The sequence below is a fragment of the Ochotona princeps genome, chromosome 8 (genome assembly GCF_030435755.1).
Source record: "Ochotona princeps isolate mOchPri1 chromosome 8, mOchPri1.hap1, whole genome shotgun sequence".
Taxonomy (NCBI): Eukaryota; Metazoa; Chordata; class Mammalia; order Lagomorpha; family Ochotonidae; genus Ochotona; species Ochotona princeps.
The window spans coordinates 12435588-12457798 of NC_080839.1; the positions used below are offsets into that span (position 1 = coordinate 12435588).

General features: G+C 49.5%; 1 protein-coding gene across 1 annotated transcript; it reads left to right on the top strand.

The window, feature by feature from the left end:
- Window positions 1-21592, top strand: MRPS5 (mitochondrial ribosomal protein S5). Its single transcript, XM_004590752.4, has 12 exons — window positions 1-277; window positions 2817-2897; window positions 5143-5280; window positions 7784-7909; window positions 8422-8655; window positions 10223-10257; window positions 11947-12037; window positions 19083-19129; window positions 19577-19634; window positions 19885-19947; window positions 20610-20746; window positions 21213-21592. The coding sequence occupies exons 1-12, from the start codon at window positions 220-222 to the stop codon at window positions 21435-21437; spliced, it is 1293 nt and encodes a 430-aa protein (XP_004590809.1). The 5' UTR covers window positions 1-219; the 3' UTR covers window positions 21438-21592.
- Window positions 21593-22211: the final 619 nt, after the last annotated feature.

The window sequence follows — 22211 nt, forward strand, 5'->3', positions numbered from 1 at the left end:
CGGGTCCTAACGCGAGGACCCCATCCAGGCTGTCCGCGGAGTGCCGGATTCCGCCCAGGTTGTGTCCCGCCCGGGCTGACCTTCTCCCACCGTCGCCCGCGCCGAGGGCCGTAGGAATTGGGCCGCGGGCCGGGGCCCGCCGTCGGCCGAGGAGCAGCCGCGGTAGCCGGTGGACAAGGCTTCCCCGAGCGGAGGTTGGAGGGCTTGGCCGGCTCCAGCATGGCGGCCGCGGTGCTGGCCGCGCGCTGCCTGCCCGCCCTGTGCGGCGTGCCGGCGGGTGAGAGCCGGGGTGCCGGGGATGCGGGTTCGGGGCTGGCTTGGGACGCGGAAGGGGTCGTGGCTCCTCACACCGGGCCCCCGTCCCGCCGAGTGCTCTGTGTGACCTCCCTCCCTGGGCTGTGCGTCCCCTGGTCTCTAAGTGGACGGTAGACCGGTTTACCACGTTTTCTCCTGGACTGGCGAGGGTCCCACACAGGGACCCAGGGTCCAGCGCCGCCTTCCCGGCCACCCACAGCGTCCAGGGCAGGGTGACCCTGCTGGGGCCGTGCAGCCCGGGCAAGGACAGTCTGTGCGGAACTGGGACCTCTAGGACCCGCCTGGTGATGGTCGGTCCCTTCCCTGGACCCCTCCTGTGGAGGGATGTTGCATCGAATCATCTCCCCTGAAAACCGAAAATTTCCTTCCCGGCAGCTCTGTGGCGGCAGGCCTGCATGGACATTGCATTCCACGTCTGCTTTCTCAAGCCCCTCCAGCCGGGTTCCTATAACCAGGGGGGCACCTGCTCTATGGCCGCTAGGTTCCGCCTATACCCCCTCTTCACGTGCTCGACACCTTAGGTTGTGAAGAGACACTCTTGTTACTCCCGCTTTCAGATGAGGGAAATGGGGGCTGAGATCCCGCTCGAGATGAAACCGACAGCACTTGCAGGTTTGCACGCAACACCACTTGGCATCAAAGCTTGTCTAATGTCTCACTATGTCTAATTTTTTTTGGGGGGGAGTACTGTTATTGAGGTGTAATTTGCATATGCCCAGTTAAAGTGTTCATTTGAATGATTTTTTTTAAAAAAAGATTTATTTTTACTGGAAAGGCAGGTTTTACAGAGAGAAGGAGAAACAGAAAGAAAGATCTTTCGTCCACTGGCTCACTCCCCAGCTGGCTGCAACGGCCGGAGCTGAGCTGATCTGAAGCCAGGAGCTTCTTCTGGGTCTCCCTCGTGGGTGCAGGGTCCCAAGGCTTAGGGCCGTCCTCAACTGCTTTCCCAGGTCACAGGCAGGGAGCTGGATGGGAAGTGGAGCAGCAGGGATACAAACTTGTGCCTGTATGGAATCTCTGATGTGCTAGGGGAGGATTTAGCCACTGAGTCATCATGCTAACCCATTGTTTTTTTTTTAAATAAGTATTTTTATAGAGCTGTGCACAAGTTCAGAACATGTTCATAACCCTCTCAGTTCTGTGTTGCCACCAGCTCTGGGCAGTCATTAATCTATTTTCCATGCGTAGTCTGCTTGTTCTAAACACATTCAGTGAATGAAAGCATGTAGCATCCTTTCCCTTGTGGCTAAGGTGGCTCAGTCGTGACGTTTGCAAGTTTCCCCTGGGCTGCAGTGGTGCGTGTTGGTGCTTCATTACTTTTCATGAGCAGGTGCTGTCTAGTTAACAGGAACACACCTTCTTTCTACCCATTCTGCAGTTGTTGGACATCTGGATTGTGTCCACTTTTTGACGATTGTGCCTACTATTTGTAAAAGCTTTTGTGTGCGGTGTTTTTTATGTATGTATTTTCTTGTGTATATGTCTAGGAATGGAGTTGTTGGATCAGCTGGTAACTTCGTGTTACCGTCTTTAAAAAAAAGGTTTTATTTATTTGAAAGGCAGAGCTAGAGAGAGGGGGTGAACTGGAGATCTTCGACCTGCTGCTTCACTCCCCAGATGGCCAGAAGTGCCAGCGCTGGCCGAGACTGCAGCCAGGAGCCAGCACTTTCCTCTGGGCCTCCTAAGTGAGTTCAGGGGCCCAAACAGCTAGGGCTGTGTCCCACTGTTTTCCCAGGGGCAGTAGAGGGAGCTGGATGGGAAGTGGAGCAGCCGGGTTACAAACCAGCACCCACATGGAATCCCAGCACTCGCAAGGCAAGGCTTTAGCTACTAGGCTACTGTGTTGGGCCCAAGAGTTATTTGTATTTTCTAGATCAGAGTCCTTACCAGAGACATGATTTGCAAGGGTTTCATCTGCAGGGAGCAAGGGATGGTGCAGGATCAGGAAGCTGTGCCCAGAAGGTGGCATTTTAGACAAGCGTGGTAGGACTGACTGCTTTGGGCAAGGCTGGTGGAGAGAGTGGAGAGGGGCGGGCGGCTGGAGCGGATACTCAGGGCTGTGGGACTATTGCAGGCCATACCGGTCACTGGGAACCAAAGAGTGAGCTCTCAGGGCTGTGAAGTGAGGTGCCTGTTAGTGTAGGAAGGTGGCCAGTTCAATGGGGAGAGACTGCAAGCAGGAGGAAGACCTGTTAGGAGTCTGCTGGTGCCCTGTGACTGAAGAGAAAGCGAGGCACAGGGGTCGCAGAGGAGAGAGGCAGCTGACAGGTTGGCCAGTTTTTGAGGAGTAGGCTGTAGGGCTTGGTAACTGGCGGGATGTGCGGTGAACGGAGAAGATGTGTGATGCCAGCTACCTGGCAAGTGGTCTTTAAGAACCACTCACCTGTGATTGGTCCTTTATTCTGTAGACATTAATCTTATGTGTTACTGTTTAAAATGTCCCTTCCCCAGCCCCAGTGTGTAGAAATGTGTCTTTACAATGTTTTCTTTGAAACTTACAGGTCTGTCATGGTCCAGACAGCTTTCTCTCCACACCTTCCCAGCAGCTTCTGTTCTGGCGTTGAAGACTTCGCTCAGCAGTGGTGAGGCTCATGGGTCTAACTGCCATTTCCATAGTTTCCTAAGTGAATGACACACACTGTTTGTAATGAAAAGGCCTGGAGTCCCCAGAGTGTTTCTCGGATATTTTGTGGTAGCAGAGTTCAAGTTCAAGTACAGAGAAAGAGGTCTTCCATCTGCTGGTCCACTCCCCAAAGGTCTGCAACAGCTACAGCTGGGCCAGTCCAAAGCCAGAAGCCAGGAGCTTCTTTGGGTCTCCCACATGGCTGCAGGGGCCCAAGGTCTTGAGCCGTGCTCTGCTGTTTTCTCATGCCGTTAACACAGACCTGGATCAGAAGTGGCAGTGCATGTCACTTCAGAGCAGAGGCACAAAGAACCACTCCCTGCTTCTGCTTTGGCTGTTTCTCTGCCACAAGAAAAGCTATCCCAGGGCCCAACGCAGTGGCCTAGCGGTTAAAGTTCTTGCCTTGTACGCGCTGGGATCCCATATAGGCGCCGGCTCTAATCCTGGTGGGCTCGCTTCCCATCCAGCTCCCTGCCTGTGGCCTGGGAAAGCAGTCGAGGACGGCCCAAAGCCTTGGGACCCTGCACCCGCATGGGAGACCCGGATGAAGCTCCTGGCTCCTGGCTTTGTATTGGCTCAGCTCCAGCTGTTGTGGTCGCTTGGGGAGTGAGTCATCGGAAGAAAGATCTTCCTCTCTGTCTCTCCTCCTCTATGTATTATCTGATTTTACAATAAAGATAAATAAATCTTAAAAATTAATTAATTAATTAAAGATTTATGTATTTTTACTGGAAAAGCAGATTTACAGAAACAGAGATCTTCCATCTGCTGGTTCACTGTCCAAATAGCTCCAGTGGCCAGAGCTGAGCAATTCAAAGCTAGGAGCCAGGAGCTTCTTCTGGGTCTCCTCTGCTACTTTCCCAGGCTGTAAACAGGGAACTGGATGGGTACTGGAGTGCTGGGACATGAACTGGTGCCCATATGAGATGCTGGTGCTTGTAGGTATAGGATTAGCCAGGTGAGCCACTGCGCTTGCCTCACTTTTTATTTAGTGATTTCTTCAGTGAGCGCATAGGTTTGTGTGTCTTCTGAGGTCTGCTGCCATGTATCTGAATAATTCCTCTGGATTTGTGGTTGGTGTTTCAGTCCCATTGTTAACCAGTCTTCTGTTCTTGGGCAGATCCCTAACTGTGTGGACCTGTGCTTCCCTGTTCTGAAATGAAGGGGTGGGATTAAATGGTCTTTAGAGATGCAAAAGAGACCATTCCTCTATTTTCAGTATCCATATGCAGCGGAGCTTTTTTGATAGCTTATTGGAGCCATTCAGTATTGCTTTTCCCCCGATATCCCCCCAGATTGTCCCTGTCTCACCATTGAGCCTGCCTGGTGTTGGCCCGCTGTGATGAGGAACAGCTGTTATTGGCTTCTCCGTGACCTTGCTTAGCCTTGAAAAAAACCACTGTGGCAAAGTTAGCTTTTCCCTCCAGGGCCGGTCCTCAGCTCTGTCACTTCCCTGCAGTCTTGGGCTGCCTAGCGACACTCAGAGCTGGGGCGCATGCTGTTCTTGCTGGACTGCTCCTCTGTCCAGCCTTCTCCCTGACCTCCACCTCCCAGGACACTGCTGCCCATAGCATCAGTCCAGTGACTGTGGCCAGCACGGGCTGTTTTAGGATTTTTTTAAATCATATGTGCAAATGGTGAGAAGAATTAAAAAAAATAGAAAAGCACGAGCCCCTCATACCCAACCTCAACTGCGTTTTTCTTCCCTATAGGCAGTCGTTATTATCAGTTGCTTGTATATACTGCTCGGGTTAGTCTGGAAAAGACTCTGACACCTCTCACCTTGCTTTTTGAACGTAAAAGTTAGGTAACTCCAGTCACTGTTCTGCACCTTGCTCTTATTGCTCTTCTAACCAGGTCACGCCAGGGTCTTCCCACCTCCGCATGCTGCCTAGATGCAAACAGCAGAGGGCGCTGCTGGCTCAGAGCAGCCCTTGCTGAGCTTGGGTTCGTGCAATGCAGACCCTGAGGTGGACACACCTGCTTCCTTTAGACAGCTCTGTTATGTGGATGAACTGTAACTTCTCCAGGATGGACACTCTTGGTACCAGTCAAAGGTTGTTTTCAGAGTGTCCTCAAAAAGATGGTTCTTCTAAGCTCAGGATTTTGATGACTTGATTTGCCTGGAGATGATTGCTTGGTGCTGGTAGTTGATCTGTGGCCCAGGAGTATCTAAGTCAACGGTTGTGTTCCCTTGCCCACAGCCTCTGCGTCGTCGTGGGGACGCCGAGACAGCCGTTGGGACGCCAGCCTGAGCCGTGCGTTGCAGACACAGTGCTGGGTTTCTCCTCCCTGCAGCCTGCCGGGCCAGCAGCACAGACCCTACAGTTTCTTCACTAAGCGTATGTATTGTGGCCACAGTCATCCCACTTCACGAAGCAGGAAAAGAAAAGGTGTTTTTGTCTCTTGATTTTTTTCCTGCTTACATGAGTTGGTGCTGTTGTGGTAAGTTTGTGATGTGCTATCGAAGATGTGCCTTTGTGTGCTGCCAGCTGTGCTTCGAGGAAGAGGGCTTTACTTGAATGCCCTCGCGGGGGCCCAGTCCCTACTGATCTAGACTCACACGCAGAAGGCGGCCCATGCACTGTGTTTACTTGTGCCTTACTGAGTTGAACAGACAGGCCATCTGATTTGGGGTGAATTCGCCATTTGCATTAGAGAGAATAAAAGAAGTTCGGATTATAAAGACAGTTCTTGATCCTTTTAGAATATTCAGTAACTACAGGGGGTAGTGCGGACAAAGAAGCAGCACACTGCCTTATTCTTTACAGACACAGAAATACTGAGTGTGCTGTGTGACATGCAGCAGTGTGCCCTGCTTCTCTGTGTCCTGCTCCGAGCAGCACTGTGACTCAGGTGTAACAACAGATCACCGGAATTGGGAAGTCTTCTAGTAAGGAGATCACTTCACAGCAGAGCAGAAAGGAGGACCCGGAGTAGGGGACTTAGCAGTGTCTTTTTTTTAAATGAGTCTTAGTTGCACATGTGGGTTTAGGATTGATGAGAAAAGACAGACAGAGTTGGAGCCCTGAGTCGTTCCCCTCGGTGCTCATGGTCTCAGTTTTTTCGTAAGAGTTGACTTTGTATATTAAATTGCCTGTATCTGATTTATAGACCTTGAGATTTATTTTTTGAATAGTGATTAGCCTGTTCTAAAAACACCTTTTTGCATATTTTAAAAGTTATTAATTTATTTTTATTTGAAAGGCAGAGTGGGACTGGATCTTTCACCTTCTGGTTCATTTCCCAAACGCCAGCAACAGCTAGGACTAGGTCAACCTGAAGCCAGAAGCCAGGAACTCCACGGGTTTCCCAGGCACATGAGCTGGGAATTGGGTTGGAACTGGAGCAACTGGGACTTGAACCAGCACCGCAGGATGGCGTGCCAGCATCACCAGCGATGGCTTAATGAGCATTGCCACAGTACCAGCCCCAATTCCTTTTTAGCATTAATGAGTAATTTACTTATTCTAAGTGAAGGAAAACGTTGTAATTTGTCGATCTCGTAGTAATTCCATTACAAGTGAATGTTCACGTTTTTGGTAAAATTTATATGGGCCATTATCTAAGCAATAAAACAGCGAACTCTGCCAGTAGTTCAGTTTGAGGTTGGTGCTTTTGTCTTTAGCTGTGATCTTGTTGTGTGAGTTGATTTTGACTGAAGGTGGAACTTCACCCTTTGTTTTGATCAGAAATGCACACAGTAGCAGGGTGTGTAGAATCTCACTTTCTCTCAGCCTCACTATCAAGATTGGTTGTAATGTGGAAGTATAGTTTGAAAACGGCATACTATATAGACACAAAGTACTGAAAAATATTATAAACCCAAAACATGTTTCCTTTTGAAGTTACCTACCTCAGGATCAAAGTAAGATGTTTTAAGATGCAAGCAGGTAGTTTTTAAGCTCTAAGTGTGAAGGGAGAATGAAGACATGTGTTTGTCTTCCGGAAGTGTTGAGTAGTTCAGGTGAACAGATTCTCCTGTAGGTATCTGAAGAGTTTTTACTGGAACAGCATTTGTGAGGCTCTGATGATTCAATAAGTTGGTAATGGGATAGAGCCTGTGAGTATGAAATCCATGTGCATAGTGAAAGGCTGCAAGTCCTTAAGAAGGCAGAATTTAAATCCAATCAATAATGCTACCCCAAGAAAAATTTCAGTAATGGTCAAAAGTAAAGAATTTAAATATCTTACAGGTTCAAAGGCAAAATACTGATGGAATTTGTGGATGATAGGAATTCGCAGATGGGGTTAGGCTGGCCCTGCCACGGTCCACATGCCGTATAAAAGACGAGTATCATCTGAGGAATGCACACACACATCCAAAGTCAACTATCAGATCCCTGGTACTCATTCTGGTACTGAGTAGACTCTGACTGGAGTTCAAGGTGATTTGATCATCTTGGCTAAGAGCAAATGGGTGCTTCAGGCATTTACAGAGCAGAGCACACAGCCTCAATCCTTACGCTATCTGGGATCAGCCGGGCATGTTGCTGTGCATTTGGACTTAGCTGTATTTAGGAAGGTTAATTATTGATTATCTCGATGGAGGTGAAAGGACAGGGAAGACACTGTACCATGACTGATAGCCTGTCAGAGAAGCAGATCTACTGGTAAGAAAGTATAATTAGCTGTTGTCCATCTCTTGTTGAGGGGAGTGATGGGGTTTTCTCCTCTTGGGCATCCCAAGTGTAAGCACAGGATTCAGGCAAAGGGTGATTCTGTTTCGCTTTCCTTGCCTCAGTGATGGGCATGAAGTTGGCCTCTTCTGGCTTTGCGTGCTCAGCCGGTGATCACAGATGGTTGCTTGAGACTTGCAGTTTTTAAAATCCTGTTTCATTCCAGTGACAGCGGATGAGCTCTGGAAAGGCGCGTTGGCAGAGACTGGTGCTGGAGCAAGAAAAGGCAGAGGCAAAAGAACCAAGAAGAAGAAAAGAAAGGATCTGAACAGGGGCCAGATCATCGGGGAAGGTGAGTCCTCTCTGCGGTCTGGATGTCCTGTTCCTGCCACGAGTGGTTTGGGGGTGTTTTACCAGTTTCTCATGAACAGTCCGTGAGTCGGGCTAGGTGGCCTGCGTGCTGCCTTGGGATCCTGGGGAGAAGTTCCACAGACAGGGAGTCATGACGTAGCCCTGTGGCATTGCCTGGGACGGTTCTTGCTTTCCGAGAGCAGCAACCGTTCCTTTTTGCCGGAGAGCTAGATTCCTTGGGTTTTTGGCTTTTACAAGTAATGTTTTCGTGATCATTCTGTCCAGCACACATGAGCCTTGTATACTTACTTACGTGTGAGTGTCTCTCTAGGTAATACTGTGAAATAGAATGACTAGTTCACGTAGTAGTTACATTTAAAATTTGGATAGGGCTAAGAGACCTTGATCAGATCTCACTGACAGTTATTCATTATCTCTGTATGATGCTGTGCCTCACATTTTAACATTAAAGACTTTACAAATTTTTACTTGTGCATCTTGTTAAATCCTTAGGGCGTTCTGGTTTCCTCTGGCCTGGTCTGAATGTCCCTCTTATGAGAAATGGAGCAGTGCAGACCATTGGCCAAAGAAGCAAGGAGGAGCAGGCGAAGGTCGAGGCCGACATGCTCCAGCAGAGGGAAGAGTGGGACCGGAGGAGGAAGATGAAGGTTACGCGGGAGCGAGGCTGGAGCGGCAACACCTGGGGAGGCGTCAGTCTTGGGCCCCCTGACCCTGGTCCCAATGGAGGTAGCGGAGTTCTGGTTTTCCTTGCCTCTGTGTGAGAGAGTACTTGTAGTTCATAATTTCCTTGGAATGATTTTACTTACGTGTCTATTTAGATTACCTTTTTCCAAAAGGTGATTTGTGCCTCTTTGAAATAACTCCTCATGGTGTTATCTCAGCTGCATCTTGCAGAATGCTAGAGGTGCAGAGCCTCGCAGGAGATAGCAAGCAAGGCCCTGGGTTTCCAGAGGCTTTATCACATGGCCTCTCAGAGCCAGAAATGTGATGGACACCATGGCTGTATAGCAGCTGCCGATGGGACAACTTCCCAGCAGTGGGCCGCAGGGGTCCCCGTGGAACCCCAGGCCTTGGCAACGCCGTTCTCAGTCTCGGAAGTCAGCCAAGCAGTCATTGGGTCCCATCAAGGTCTGCATGAAACCCAAGACTGAAGAGTCTTAAGCCGTGAGCAAACAAGAGCTCTCCTCCCCTGAGTACGGAAAGAAGTGGAAATCATCTGAAAAGCTCTTACCAGTGGGTAGAAGAAATAGGCACCAGGGCACCAGCTTGGCTGCCTTCTGGGGAAGTTTGGCTTCAGGAAGAAGAGAGAGGCAGGGACAGAAAGATCAAGGTGAACTTGCTTGGAGTGGAGCAAACGTTTCTGTCAGAGGCTGAAGCTGTGGGAGGGGGAGAAGAGAATCCATGTGCTAGGTCCCTAGTGAGAGCCCCAATCCAGTGTCTAGGTGTGTGAGTTCACAAAGGCAGGGCAGGGCAGAGCCTCACCTGAGCCGTGTGGCTGCTGAGTGGTGTCTGAGAAAGCGCTGGAGTCACCTGCTGAGAGTGAGGGCATTGATGATGAGCATAGCTGCCAGAATCCTCTCGCATGTGGGGGTGGGAAAGCTGGCCGTGGCTTCAGAGCCACCCCATGGGGAAGGTGCTGGGCAGAGCTTGGAGCGGGCATTGACCCTGAGTGGATGCTGGCTGAAGCTGACCGGTGTGTGCTGTTGAGCTGTAATCCTCTACAATAAAAAGCTCTGAAAAAATGTAATAGGACACAGAGCACAAAATAGCTGCTGTGGTGAGCAGAGGCTACAGTAAAAGAGCAGGGAGGACTTGGCTGACTGGGAGGCTGTGGATCTGTGGCAGCCCGAGTGTGCACTTTGCCCTCTGTGCAGGTGCCCCAGCGGGCCAGGGGTGGCCAGGTGGCCGTGTGGACTCAGGGCTGGAGAAAGAAAGGAGTGAGTAAGCCGAGGAGTTTTGCAGACTCAGATGAGGTCCTGGCTGAGTGGGAAAGGTTACGAGACCCCCCACCCACCCGGGGGCAGGGACCTAGGGGTGCTGGGAGCTGGGAGACTGTTGTCTTGGCACTCCACGAGTGTGAGTGCTGAAGCGGCAGGAGGGTGTGGCTGCATTCAGGGAGGTTGGGGACTGAGTTCATGAATATGCTGCTGGAACAGTCTGAGTAATGGTGGGGTCCAGGGCATGGTCCCCAAGATTGTGAGATCCTCACCCCAAAGTGTGGATGGTGTCTGTTGGAGAACACCTTCATCTGTAGGTGGGACAGACATCTTTATCTTGTTTCCTCTCCTTGCAGAAACGTACGAGGATTTTGATACGCGTGTCCTGGAGGTAGGCATGCTGAGTCTGACACCGCTTAAGCCTTTGGAGGGGCAGGGGTGGGCGCAGGGCAGCCCCCGGGGAAAGGCCTTTGGTGCACAGCTGTCTTGGAGACCCGCAGCTGACTTCTGCTAGGGAATAATGGAACTTTAATTGTAGTTATTGATAATGATTGTCCCAACTGCTGTCCTTTTAAAATAAAAAAAAAAAAATTAAAAGATCCATTTATTTGAAAGGCAGAGTGACAAAGAGAAGGAGGGGTGAGAGGGCCAGAGACAGAGAGGGAAACAGACACCTGTCCGCTGATTCACTTTGAAATGGCTGCAACGACCGGAGCTGGTTAGGCTAAAACCAGGAGCTCAGAACACCATCTGCATCTCCCACATGTGTGCAGGGGCCCAAACACTCAGCCCATCGTCCACTGCTTTCCCAGGCCTGTTAGCAGGGAGTTGGATGAGAAGTGAAGCAGCCAGGACTCAAACTCGCACTATGGTACAGGATGCTGGTGTTGCAAGCTGGCCCCAACTGCTGCCCTTGCCGGGAGGAACTACCAAGGTGGCTGTGTAAAGTTAACAGCAGAATTTGGGGATGCTGCTTGTTTCCGTCTTCCTGAAGCTGAAGTAGCGTTACCAGTCTGTCCTTGCGTTATCGGCCACATGTATATAGGGAGCAGCCGCAGGAAGCTGAGCGTTAACCGTGAATCATCAGTGCTTGAGGGCAGTGCTCTCGGGGCTGCCTGCAGACCTTGGCACAGCAGTGTAGCCCAGGTAGCTTCAGTCTTTGTAGGACATTATCTGAAATAGTCAACTGCCTCTTGAGCCGATGCTGCTTGCTTCTTAAATACTGTTAACTGTTTTTGCGGGATGATTATTGAGCGTGTGGCCCAGCCTTGCCTCATCTCATGCCTCATTCTCATTGCATGGTAGAAATGAGATCTGTGTCATTTTTTGTCTTGGACATCCCAGCTGTTAGCATTTGTAAGTCTGTCCTTTTAAAGAATCCTGATGCATGCAAATGATCTCCTATCCGATTGTCCATGGCAGTGGTTTCAGGCTCCTTTTGCTTTTAACCCTACCTTAAAGGGACCACCAAGAGTGGGGAGCTGCCTGCTGCATGAGCGGCCAGCCATCCCAGCCCTGCCTCACACAGGCCTGGACTCCGAGATGGCCTGCAGCTCAGCAGCAGCAGCGACCACCGTGTCTCCTGTCTCAGTTGAGCCTCACAGTTCCAGTCCTGTGCGATCATTTCCATAAAATGCACTGTATGTTTTAACATCTCTGATTCTGGACAGTGTCTTATCAGTAATAAATAATGTTCAAGGTTAATCAGCAGCTGTTTTCTTTCTTGCATATACTCATTAAGATAAAGTTCAATCAGCAGTAAAGGGCCATTCATTAAGATAACTCTGTTGCGTAGTTTCAAAATTCCTGTTGCGATAAAGTCAGCTGAACATTCCCAGAACCCTGTGGAACTGGGAGAGAAAGTCTTTTCCGTTTGTTCCCCATGAAGCAGTCTGAGGGAGGCTTCCTTTTGGAGACATTTTACTTGAACTGACAGAATTGGGGATAAAATGTGCCGAGTCATCGTGTGGGGGTGGTGAGTGTGTAGTGAGAAGGGGAGAGAGTAAATCAGACAGTTCCCTCTGGGGGCCTCCCTCAGAATTTTCCTAAGGTGATGGTAGAGGGACATTTTGTCTTCTAGGTGAGGAATGTTTTCAATATGACAGCCAAAGAGGGCAGGAAGAGGTCCGTCCGGGTGCTGGTGGCAGTGGGCAACGGGAACGGAGCGGCAGGTGAGAGGGCGTGGTGGCTGTGCGGGGACCCTGGGTTTAAAGCCTTAGTGGTTTAACCTATGGTAAGCTGGGAAATCCCTTAAAGAAAGGATCAGTCTTCCTATGTCTTAATTGTTCCTCTGGAGGCGTTAGATGCTTTCTTTTCTTTGAGAGACACAGTCATGTGGACCCAGAGAGAGCTCCCATCCCCTAACTGACTGCCCACATGCCTGCAGCACCTGGGCTGGAGCCCAGAGCTGGGGCACAGTCCACACTGCCTCCCAGGGTCTGCTAGAGCTGGGAATCAGACCCAGGCACCCCAGTGTAGGATTAGGCATAGAGCCAGTTTTTGAACCACTCCAGGGGTAGGGGTAGGGAACCCTTTGTTCTGAGGGCCATTTGGAGATTTATAACATTATTCATGGACCATACAAAAGTATCTATTAAAAATTAGCGTGCTATAGTTTCATTGAATTTTGAGTCCTGTATGCAGATGCCAGATCAAGTGATTTTGCAGCCCTTACCCAGGCTGTAGGCTGGATGCTCCCCACCCCTGCACCAGGCCGAATTCCTTCCCCAACATCAGATGTCTTAAAAGACTTAATGATGTGTTATGAATATTAGTGAAAAATTAGGGGACAAGCACTAAATGTTTAAAAGGCTTGTGGTTATAAAACAGTGTAACTATACAGTATAATAATATTCTATAGCTATTAAAGAATTATGGAAGACTACAACATTGCCTTGGCAATATATGTGAAATGAGAAAGTTACTTACAAAACAATACTGAGTCAAAAAGAGGAACTTTTATTTAAGCCTGTACATAATCCCGGTTTTTTAAAAGATGTCTGTGAAGAAAAAGCTAAAAACTACACTGAACAAGTTAACAGTGTCTAGTCCAATGAGTTAGTCTGCCAATCATTTAAAATTTTGGCCTTTTTAAAAAATATGTGCAGTGAATGTTGTACAATGTGTGCACATCATCCTTTATAGTGGCTGAGATGCCAGAATCCCACCTGCAGTGCCTGGCTCTGGCTCCTGACTCCAACTTCCTGCCATGCAGACCTTGCTGGGTGTAGGGATGGCCCTAGGTCACTAGGTTCCTGTCACCCAAGTGGGAGACGCGGATTTCTCGGCTTTAGCCTTGTCCCTGATGGGGGCCAGAAAGGGTGTGTGGGGGAGGTGGTGGGGGGAGGAAAAGATGTGTGCTGAGAGAGCAACACCCCCAAGCTGAGTGGGGGGTCCATACCCTCACTGTCAGAACCTAAGCAGTATGGTGACGTGGAGTGGGGGATCCATACCCTCATTGTCAGAACCTAAGCAGTATGGTGACGTGGAGTGGGGGGTCCATACCCTCACTGTCAGAACCTTAGCAGTATGGTGACGTGGAGTGGGGGGTCCATACCCTCACTGTCGAACCTAAGCAGTATGGTGACGTGGAGTGGGGGGTCCATACCCTCATTGTCAGAACCTAAGCAGTATGGTGACGTGGAGTGGGGGGTCCATACCCTCACTGTCAGAACCTTAGCAGTATGGTGACGTGGAGTGGGGGGTCCATACCCTCACTGTCAGAACCTAAGCAGTATGGTGACGTGGAGTGGGGGATCCATACCCTCACTGTCAGAACCTAAGCAGTATGGTGACGTGGAGTGGGGGATCCATACCCTCATTGTCAGAACCTAAGCAGTATGGTGACGTGGAGTGGGGGATCCATACCCTCACTGTCAGAACCTAAGCAGTATGGTGACGTGGAGTGGGGATCCATACCCTCATTGTCAGAACCTAAGCAGTATGGTGACGTGGAGTGGGGGTCCATACCCTCATTGTCAGAACCTAAGCAGTATGGTGACGTGGAGTGGGGGTCCATACCCTCACTGTCAGAACCTTATCAGTACGGTGACGTGGAGTGGGGGATCCATACCCTCACTGTCAGAACCTAAGCAGTATGGTGACGTGGAGTGGGGGGTCCATACCCTCATTGTCAGAACCTAAGCAGTATGGTGACGTGGAGTGGGGGGTCCATACCCTCATTGTCAGAACCTAAGCAGTATGGTGACGTGGAGTGGGGGGTCCATACCCTCATTGTCAGAACCTAAGCAGTATGGTGACGTGGAGTGGGGGGTCCATACCCTCACTGTCAGAACCTAAGCAGTATGGTGACGTGGAGTGGGGATCCATACCCTCACTGTCGAACCAAAGCAGTATGGTGACGTGGAGTGGGGGGTCCATACCCTCATTGTCAGAACCTAAGCAGTATGGTGACGTGGAGTGGGGGGTCCATACCCTCACTGTCAGAACCTAAGCAGTATGGTGACGTGGAGTGGGGGGTCCATACCCTCATTGTCAGAACCTAAGCAGTATGGTGACGTGGAGTGGGGGGTCCATACCCTCACTGTCAGAACCTAAGCAGTATGGTGACGTGGAGTGGGGATCCATACCCTCACTGTCGAACCTAAGCAGTATGGTGACGTGGAGTGGGGGGTCCATACCCTCATTGTCAGAACCTAAGCAGTATGGTGACGTGGAGTGGGGGATCCATACCCTCATTGTCAGAACCTAAGCAGTATGGTGACGTGGAGTGGGGGGTCCATACCCTCACTGTCAGAACCTAAGCAGTATGGTGACGTGGAGTGGGGGATCCATACCCTCACTGTCAGAACCTAAGCAGTATGGTGACGTGGAGTGGGGGGTCCATACCCTCACTGTCAGAACCTAAGCAGTATGGTGACGTGGAGTGGGGGATCCATACCCTCACTGTCAGAACCTAAGCAGTATGGTGATGTGGAGTGGGGGGTCCATACCCTCACTGTCAGAACCTAAGCAGTATGGTGACGTGGAGTGGGGGATCCATACCCTCACTGTCAGAACCTAAGCAGTATGGTGACGTGGAGTGGGGGGTCCATACCCTCACTGTCGAACCTAAGCAGTATGGTTACGTGGAGTGGGGGATCCATACCCTCACTGTCAGAACCTAAGCAGTATGGTGACGTGGAGTGGGGGTCCATACCCTCACTGTCGAACCTAAGCAGTATGGTGACGTGGAGTGGGGATCCATACCCTCATTGTCAGAACCTAAGCAGTATGGTGACGTGGAGTGGGGGTCCATACCCTCACTGTCAGAACCTAAGCAGTATGGTGACGTGGAGTGGGGGATCCATACCCTCATTGTCAGAACCTAAGCAGTATGGTGACGTGGAGTGGGGATCCATACCCTCACTGTCGAACCTAAGCAGTATGGTGACGTGGAGTGGGGATCCATACCCTCACTGTCAGAACCTAAGCAGTATGGTGACGTGGAGTGGGGGATCCATACCCTCACTGTCAGAACCTAAGCAGTATGGTGACGTGGAGTGGGGGATCCATACCCTCATTGTCAGAACCTAAGCAGTATGGTGACGTGGAGTGGGGGGTCCATACCCTCACTGTCAGAACCTAAGCAGTATGGTGACGTGGAGTGGGGGATCCATACCCTCACTGTCAGAACCTAAGCAGTATGGTGACGTGGAGTGGGGGGTCCATACCCTCATTGTCAGAACCTAAGCAGTATGGTGACGTGGAGTGGGGGGTCCATACCCTCACTGTCAGAACCAAAGCATTATGGTGACGTGGAGTGGGGGATCCATACCCTCACTGTCAGAACCTAAGCAGTATGGTGACGTGGAGTGGGGGGTCCATACCCTCATTGTCAGAACCTAAGCAGTATGGTGACGTGGAGTGGGGGATCCATACCCTCATTGTCAGAACCTAAGCAGTATGGTGACGTGGAGTGGGGATCCATACCCTCATTGTCAGAACCTAAGCAGTATGGTGACGTGGAGTGGGGGATCCATACCCTCATTGTCAGAACCTTAGCAGTATGGTGACGTGGAGTGGGGATCCATACCCTCATTGTCAGAACCTAAGCAGTATGGTGACGTGGAGTGGGGGATCCATACCCTCACTGTCAGAACCAAAGCAGTACGGTGACATGGAGTGGGGGGTCCATACCCTCATTGTCAGAACCTTAGCAGTATGGTGACGTGGAGTGGGGGATCCATACCCTCACTGTCAGAACCTAAGCAGTATGGTGACGTGGAGTGGGGATCCATACCCTCACTGTCAGAACCTAAGCAGTATGGTGACGTGGAGTGGGGGGTCCATACCCTCATTGTCAGAACCTAAGCAGTATGGTGACGTGGAGTGGGGGATCCATACCCTCACTGTCAGAACCTTAGCAGTATGGTGACGTGGAGTGGGGATCCATACCCTCACTGTCAGAACCTAAGCAGTATGGTGACGTGGAGTGGGGGATCCATACCCTCATTGTCAGAACCTAAGCAGTATGGTGACGTGGAGTGGGGGGTCCATACCCTCACTGTCAGAACCTAAGCAGTATGGTGACGTGGAGTGGGGATCCATACCCTCATTGTCAGAACCTAAGCAGTATGGTGACGTGGAGTGGGGGATCCATACCCTCACTGTCAGAACCTAAGCAGTATGGTGACGTGGAGTGGGGGATCCATACCCTCATTGTCAGAACCTAAGCAGTATGGTGACGTGGAGTGGGGGGTCCATACCCTCACTGTCAGAACCTAAGCAGTATGGTGACGTGGAGTGGGGATCCATACCCTCATTGTCAGAACCTAAGCAGTATGGTGACGTGGAGTGGGGATCCATACCCTCATTGTCAGAACCTAAGCAGTATGGTGACGTGGAGTGGGCTGTCCATACCCTCACTGTCAGAACCTAAGCAGTATGGTGACGTGGAGTGGGGGGTCCATACCCTCACTGTCGAACCTAAGCAGTACGGTGACGTGGAGTGGGGGGTCCATACCCTCACTGTCAGAACCTTAGCAGTATGGTGACGTGGAGTGGGGGGTCCATACCCTCATTATCAGAACCTTAGCAGTATGGTGACGTGGAGTGGGGATCCATACCCTCACTGTCGAACCTAAGCAGTATGGTGACGTGGAGTGGGGGGTCCATACCCTCATTGTCAGAACCTAAGCAGTATGGTGACGTGGAGTGGGGGATCCATACCCTCATTGTCGAACCTAAGCAGTATGGTGACGTGGAGTGGGTGATCCATACCCTCATTGTCAGAACCTAAGCAGTATGGTGACGTGGAGTGGGGGATCCATACCCTCATTGTCAGAACCTAAGCAGTATGGTGACGTGGAGTGGGGGATCCATACCCTCATTGTCAGAACCTAAGCAGTATGGTGACGTGGAGTGGGGGATCCATACCCTCATTGTCAGAACCTAAGCAGTATGGTGACGTGGAGTGGGGGGTCCATACCCTCACTGTCAGAACCTAAGCAGTATGGTGACGTGGAGTGGGGGATCCATACCCTCACTGTCAGAACCTAAGCAGTATGGTGACGTGGAGTGGGGGATCCATACCCTCATTGTCAGAACCTAAGCAGTATGGTGACGTGGAGTGGGGGATCCATACCCTCATTGTCAGAACCTAAGCAGTATGGTGACGTGGAGTGGGGGATCCATACCCTCATTGTCAGAACCTAAGCAGTATGGTGACGTGGAGTGGGGGGTCCATACCCTCACTGTCGAACCTAAGCATTATGGTGACGTGGAGTGGGGGATCCATACCCTCACTGTCAGAACCAAAGCAGTATGGTGACGTGGGTTGCTAAAGGAAGCTATATTTAAGTTACTTTTGTGCCCTGCCAGAGGTTTGGTATTCATGTTCTCAGTGTATACCTTTTTCAGAAAGTTGAGAAATGCATCGTATAATAGCCATCACCTCACACCTTACTTTTCTTGCTTAGTATTGAGTATTGTACTCATGGATTTTCCTATTTTAGTATAAACAGATTCCGCCTGGTTCTTTACACTAGTGCTTGATGTTTCCTGGTATAATTTTTGTATCCTTATTCCTATTGCTGCATGTTGTTTCCTGTTTTTTACCGTCCATAAAGTACAATGAGCGTTTCTGTCATTTGTGGCGCTACTGCAAGCACAGCACTAGGGGAGGTTTGCTGTGGGATTGTTGTCTGGATCCCTGTGCATCGCAGACGGGGTGAGCGCACTGGATTGTCCCCTCACAGGGCAGCCGTCTGTGTTCCTCTGTCTTTCACCTCCCTGCAGACCTGGCTGTGAACCAGCCGTCACTGACTCACAATGATATGTGAAACTCCTCTCTTAGTTTCAATTTTATTCCTGTGAGAGTTTGGGCACCAATTTACATCCTTATTGGCCAGTATTCCTTTTTGAAATCTTGTAAGTTCATGTGTTTTGTCTATTTTAATTTTTTTATTTTTTGAGGTGATTGGCTTCTTAATGCCCAATATAAGTTCTTTGTAAGTTGCTCTTGTCCATCAGGTATGTTGATCAGTTTCACCTCCCCCTCCCCCCGCAGAAGTTTTAACCTTCATGGAGCAAGTGTGTCCGTCTTGCATTACTTCTGACTTTGTGTCTTGCGTAGGAGGCTGTCATTTGAAGGTTATAAACAAGTTCACCCATATTTTTCTCCAAGACTCCCTATGGTTTCATTTGTTTAGTTTAAACTAGAGCTGAATATGGTCTTCAAAATCAGTAGTGGTGGCCGCAAGTAATGGGGGCGTTTCTGTAACTGTGATAAAGCTCCGTTCATAGGGTCAGACATTCATAAGCTGGAGGATCATTGCTTCTATTTCCTGCTTAATAAGAATCTGACTTCCTTATAAAAGTTCAGTAAAACCATGGTTTTACACTGTAGCAGCATATAATTTTTTTCCTATTCTTTCTGGTTATTTTGATCGATTTAAAACTGTCTATTTGCCTTATTTTTTCATAGCATGTTTGATTTCTAAAATTGAGCATATTGAGTCTAAAGATTTATAAGAGATAATGTTATGTGTGTAACCTTGTATTTCATAAATTATCTAGTGTAATATTTCAGGAGTGCCCTGTAACAGATAAGCAAGTATTGTGCTCTTACTGGTTTTGGATGACCATTCTTTGGGGAGGCAGTAGAGAGATGAAGTGCTGTGAAATAGTGTAGGAGCCAAAACTTGGCATGTGATAAAATGTATATGATGTGTGAAATCTGTCTTCCTTTTCATGTTTTTGCACTTTGTCTTAAAGGTTTTGCTGTTGGGAAAGCCACTGAACGAATAGATGCCTTCAGAAAAGTATGTACACTTTTTTCTTTGTTGTCGCTCAAAAAAAGATCTATAAACTATGTGCTATACACCATGGGAACTGTAAAAAAATACAGTATTTTGTCCCATGAAGCATGCTGGTAAAGGTTATTATCTCATAAAAAAAAAAAAAAAAGAAACATTACAGAAATACTTGTGTTTTTTACATCATTTTTAAAATCAGATTTGTGGTTGCTTACTAAATCTATAAGACAGTTGTCTAAGTTAATACTGACCACATGCTCATGGTACTAAGGATTGTTCATTTTTTTAAGGTTTGATGGTGATACTATATTTACTTTTTAAAAATAACTCCTTTTAAAAGTATACCTTGACATTTTTGCATAGGCAAAATATGTTTTGTAAAAAGTACTTTGAAATATCTGCAACAACATCAATTTCAACGAGAGATTTAAACGACTGTTTTCCTTCTTTCAGGCGAAGAACAAAGCAATTCACTATTTACACTACATAGAACGATATGAAGACCATACAAGTAAGTGGGTAGTCTTTTAAACTCTGCTCAAGTGTGTGTGGCAGTCCAGCTCCGTGGGTACCTTTGTGTTTTCTTAGAAATCTCTAACACATGGAAACAAGCCGGAGCGTTGAGTGAGTGAGGGGGAACGTGCCCTTCAGCCTTGGCTGCTGTGTGCTGGCTGTCTAGGCGCGCGTGTGGCGCCCTTGTTCCTGTTCACACGGGCACTGAGGCCCCACTGAGTCGCTGTGTTTGTGCTTTTGCCCTGCAGTATTCCATGACATTTCTTTAAGATTTAAGAGGACGCATATCAGGATGAAGAAGCAGCCCAGAGGTAACTATGAACAGAATCCATTACCTGTTGTTGCAGGTAAAGTGGAGAGGTTAACAACAGTCCTGTCCTCTCCTCTGTTTTTGCTCATCCTGAAAGCACTAGAATGAAGAGGCCCAGGTTAGGGTTGAGCAGGGTCAGGGCCTTGGGGAGATACGAGATAGCCAAGCTGCACAAAGTGCCTGGAGCACCTGCAGCCTTCAGGATGACTGGTGGGGAAGAGCACAGTGTGAATGGGAGAGAGCTGAGGACCCGTTCTTCGTCGAGCATTCTCTGAGCTGTTACATGTCCCTTTTCTTACAGCTTGTGGCCCTTACCCCAGGCCTGCAGAAGTGACCCTTCCTGTCTGGTGGATGAACAGACAGGGTTTAGGGTCATGAGGCTGTGGCAAGAGATATCCAGCAGGCTCTGGGTATAGGATTCTTAAATGTCCTGATTTGCATTGACCCAAAGTTCTGTGGTTAAAAAGTGACTTCATGTAACCTCAGGTTATATAAAAATTTTGTTCCATTTAAATCCATGTCCTCTTGGAAGTATGGGAAGTTGTCAAGGGTCACGCCGGGGAGAAGTGGTCAAGCTGGAAGGTGAACCACTTTCCCACAACCCAGAGCTGAAGGCGGACGGGGTCTAGTGGCTGTGGTCTCACTTGGCCTTCCCTTTCCTAGGTTACGGCCTCCACTGCCACAGGGCCATCATCACCATCTGCCGGCTCATCGGGATCAAGGACATGTACGCCAAGGTCTCTGGGTCTGTCAACATGCTCAACCTCACCCGGGGCCTCTTCCACGCACTCTCCCACCAGGTAACCCTGTCCTAGCATCCGAAACAGAAGTTCTGTTTCTATACAATTGGAGTCAGGTGGCAGAAGAGGTCAATATGTTAGAAGCTTTTGCTGTGTCTTTAAAAGTCTTTTCTAATCTGGAGATACCTTTGTTTTTTTCCTTGCAGCTTCCTAAATTGAGAAATCGGGTTGTTTGTCCTAAGGTTTCCCAGCATGGTGCTGCCTGTGGCATCCCTAATGTCCCCATTTCCCTGCCTTTCCTGCCTGGGGAAAGGAGGCCCTGGGGGCCTCTGAGGACACAGCATGGCACATGTTGAGGGAGTTCAGAAGATGAGGGAGGCGCAGGCCTTTCCTGCGTGCCTGTGTTGCAGAGGGTGGGGGGCGGAGATGGGACTGCAGTGCTTGACGGCAGGTGAGCCACGTGATGCAGCCCTTGCCCAGCATCAGCTGAGGTGACAGAGAAATTTCTCCATTTCACCTTGCCCAGGAAACACACCAACAGCTGGCCAATAAGAAGGGCCTGCACGTCGTGGAGTTTCGCGAGGAATGTGGTCCTCTGCCCATCGTGGTGGCCTCCCCGCAGGGTCCCTTGAGGAAGGACCCCGAGCCGGAGGATGAGGTTCCTGACACCAAACTGGACTGGAAAGAAGTGAAGGCCGCACAGGGCATGCAGCGCTCTGTGTGGTCCAATGTAAAGAGAGCTGCCACCTAGCCTTCCTCTGGCCTCAGAGCCCGCGTCAGAGCGTCCAGCGCCAAGCAGAAATTCAGCCTTTCACCACTCTGGAGTGGTTTGCTTCTGTTTTTGTTTTAATTATTTGATGAGAGTCCAGCCTTGACTCCTTCATTTACAAATAAATAATGTTGGGCTTGGTTTATGGAACACATGGTCTGTGATAGATAAGGAAGGAAGGAGCTCCTTTTTTTTCTTTGGGTGATAGTTTGCTAGAAAAAGTCAGTTACCAAAGAAGTGTTCTGTCTTGCTAAGTTGCCCTCCTTCCTTATATATCTAACAAAGATGAAGACAGTGTACTTTAGAGGACAAAGCACAGTGATCCTTAAAGATGCGAACCAGAAGTCATCTCTCCCGAGTATTTGGCAGGTGCTCACGGCTCCAGGATGAGTGAGCTGCCTGAGTGGAGGACAGGCAGTGGGACCTGAGTTCACAGGAGAGGCCTGGGGCAGAGTGTTGTCTGCAGGTTTCCATCCTGTGCTCCAGTTGCGCGCTGCACTGGATGTATCTGTGAGGAAGGGACCCAAGACCAGGGAATGACCCCCCACCCAACAGGACTGCAGACACAGCATGGGAGCCGAAACTGGTGTCTGTGTTTCCCACAGTGGACAGCATGATCCCGGTGACTCTGACACAGTACCAAGAAGAGTGTTAGCCTAGTGGTGGAGAGATGAACCCTATAGCTCAAGTTCCAAGTCACCAAAGTTTATAAGCAAGTGTTCCGGTGACTGTTCTAGAACAAGGATCGAGAATGTG

Bases quoted from the DNA above. Each gene is read 5' to 3' on its own strand.
- MRPS5 (XM_004590752.4), top strand. From the start codon at position 220: ATGGCGGCCGCGGTGCTGGCCGCGCGCTGCCTGCCCGCCCTGTGCGGC. The intron at 2,898-5,142 runs GTGAGGCTCATG...CCTTGCCCACAG, and splicing joins GAAGACTTCGCTCAGCAGTG to CCTCTGCGTCGTCGTGGGGA. The intron at 10,258-11,946 runs GTAGGCATGCTG...TTTGTCTTCTAG, and splicing joins TTGATACGCGTGTCCTGGAG to GTGAGGAATGTTTTCAATAT.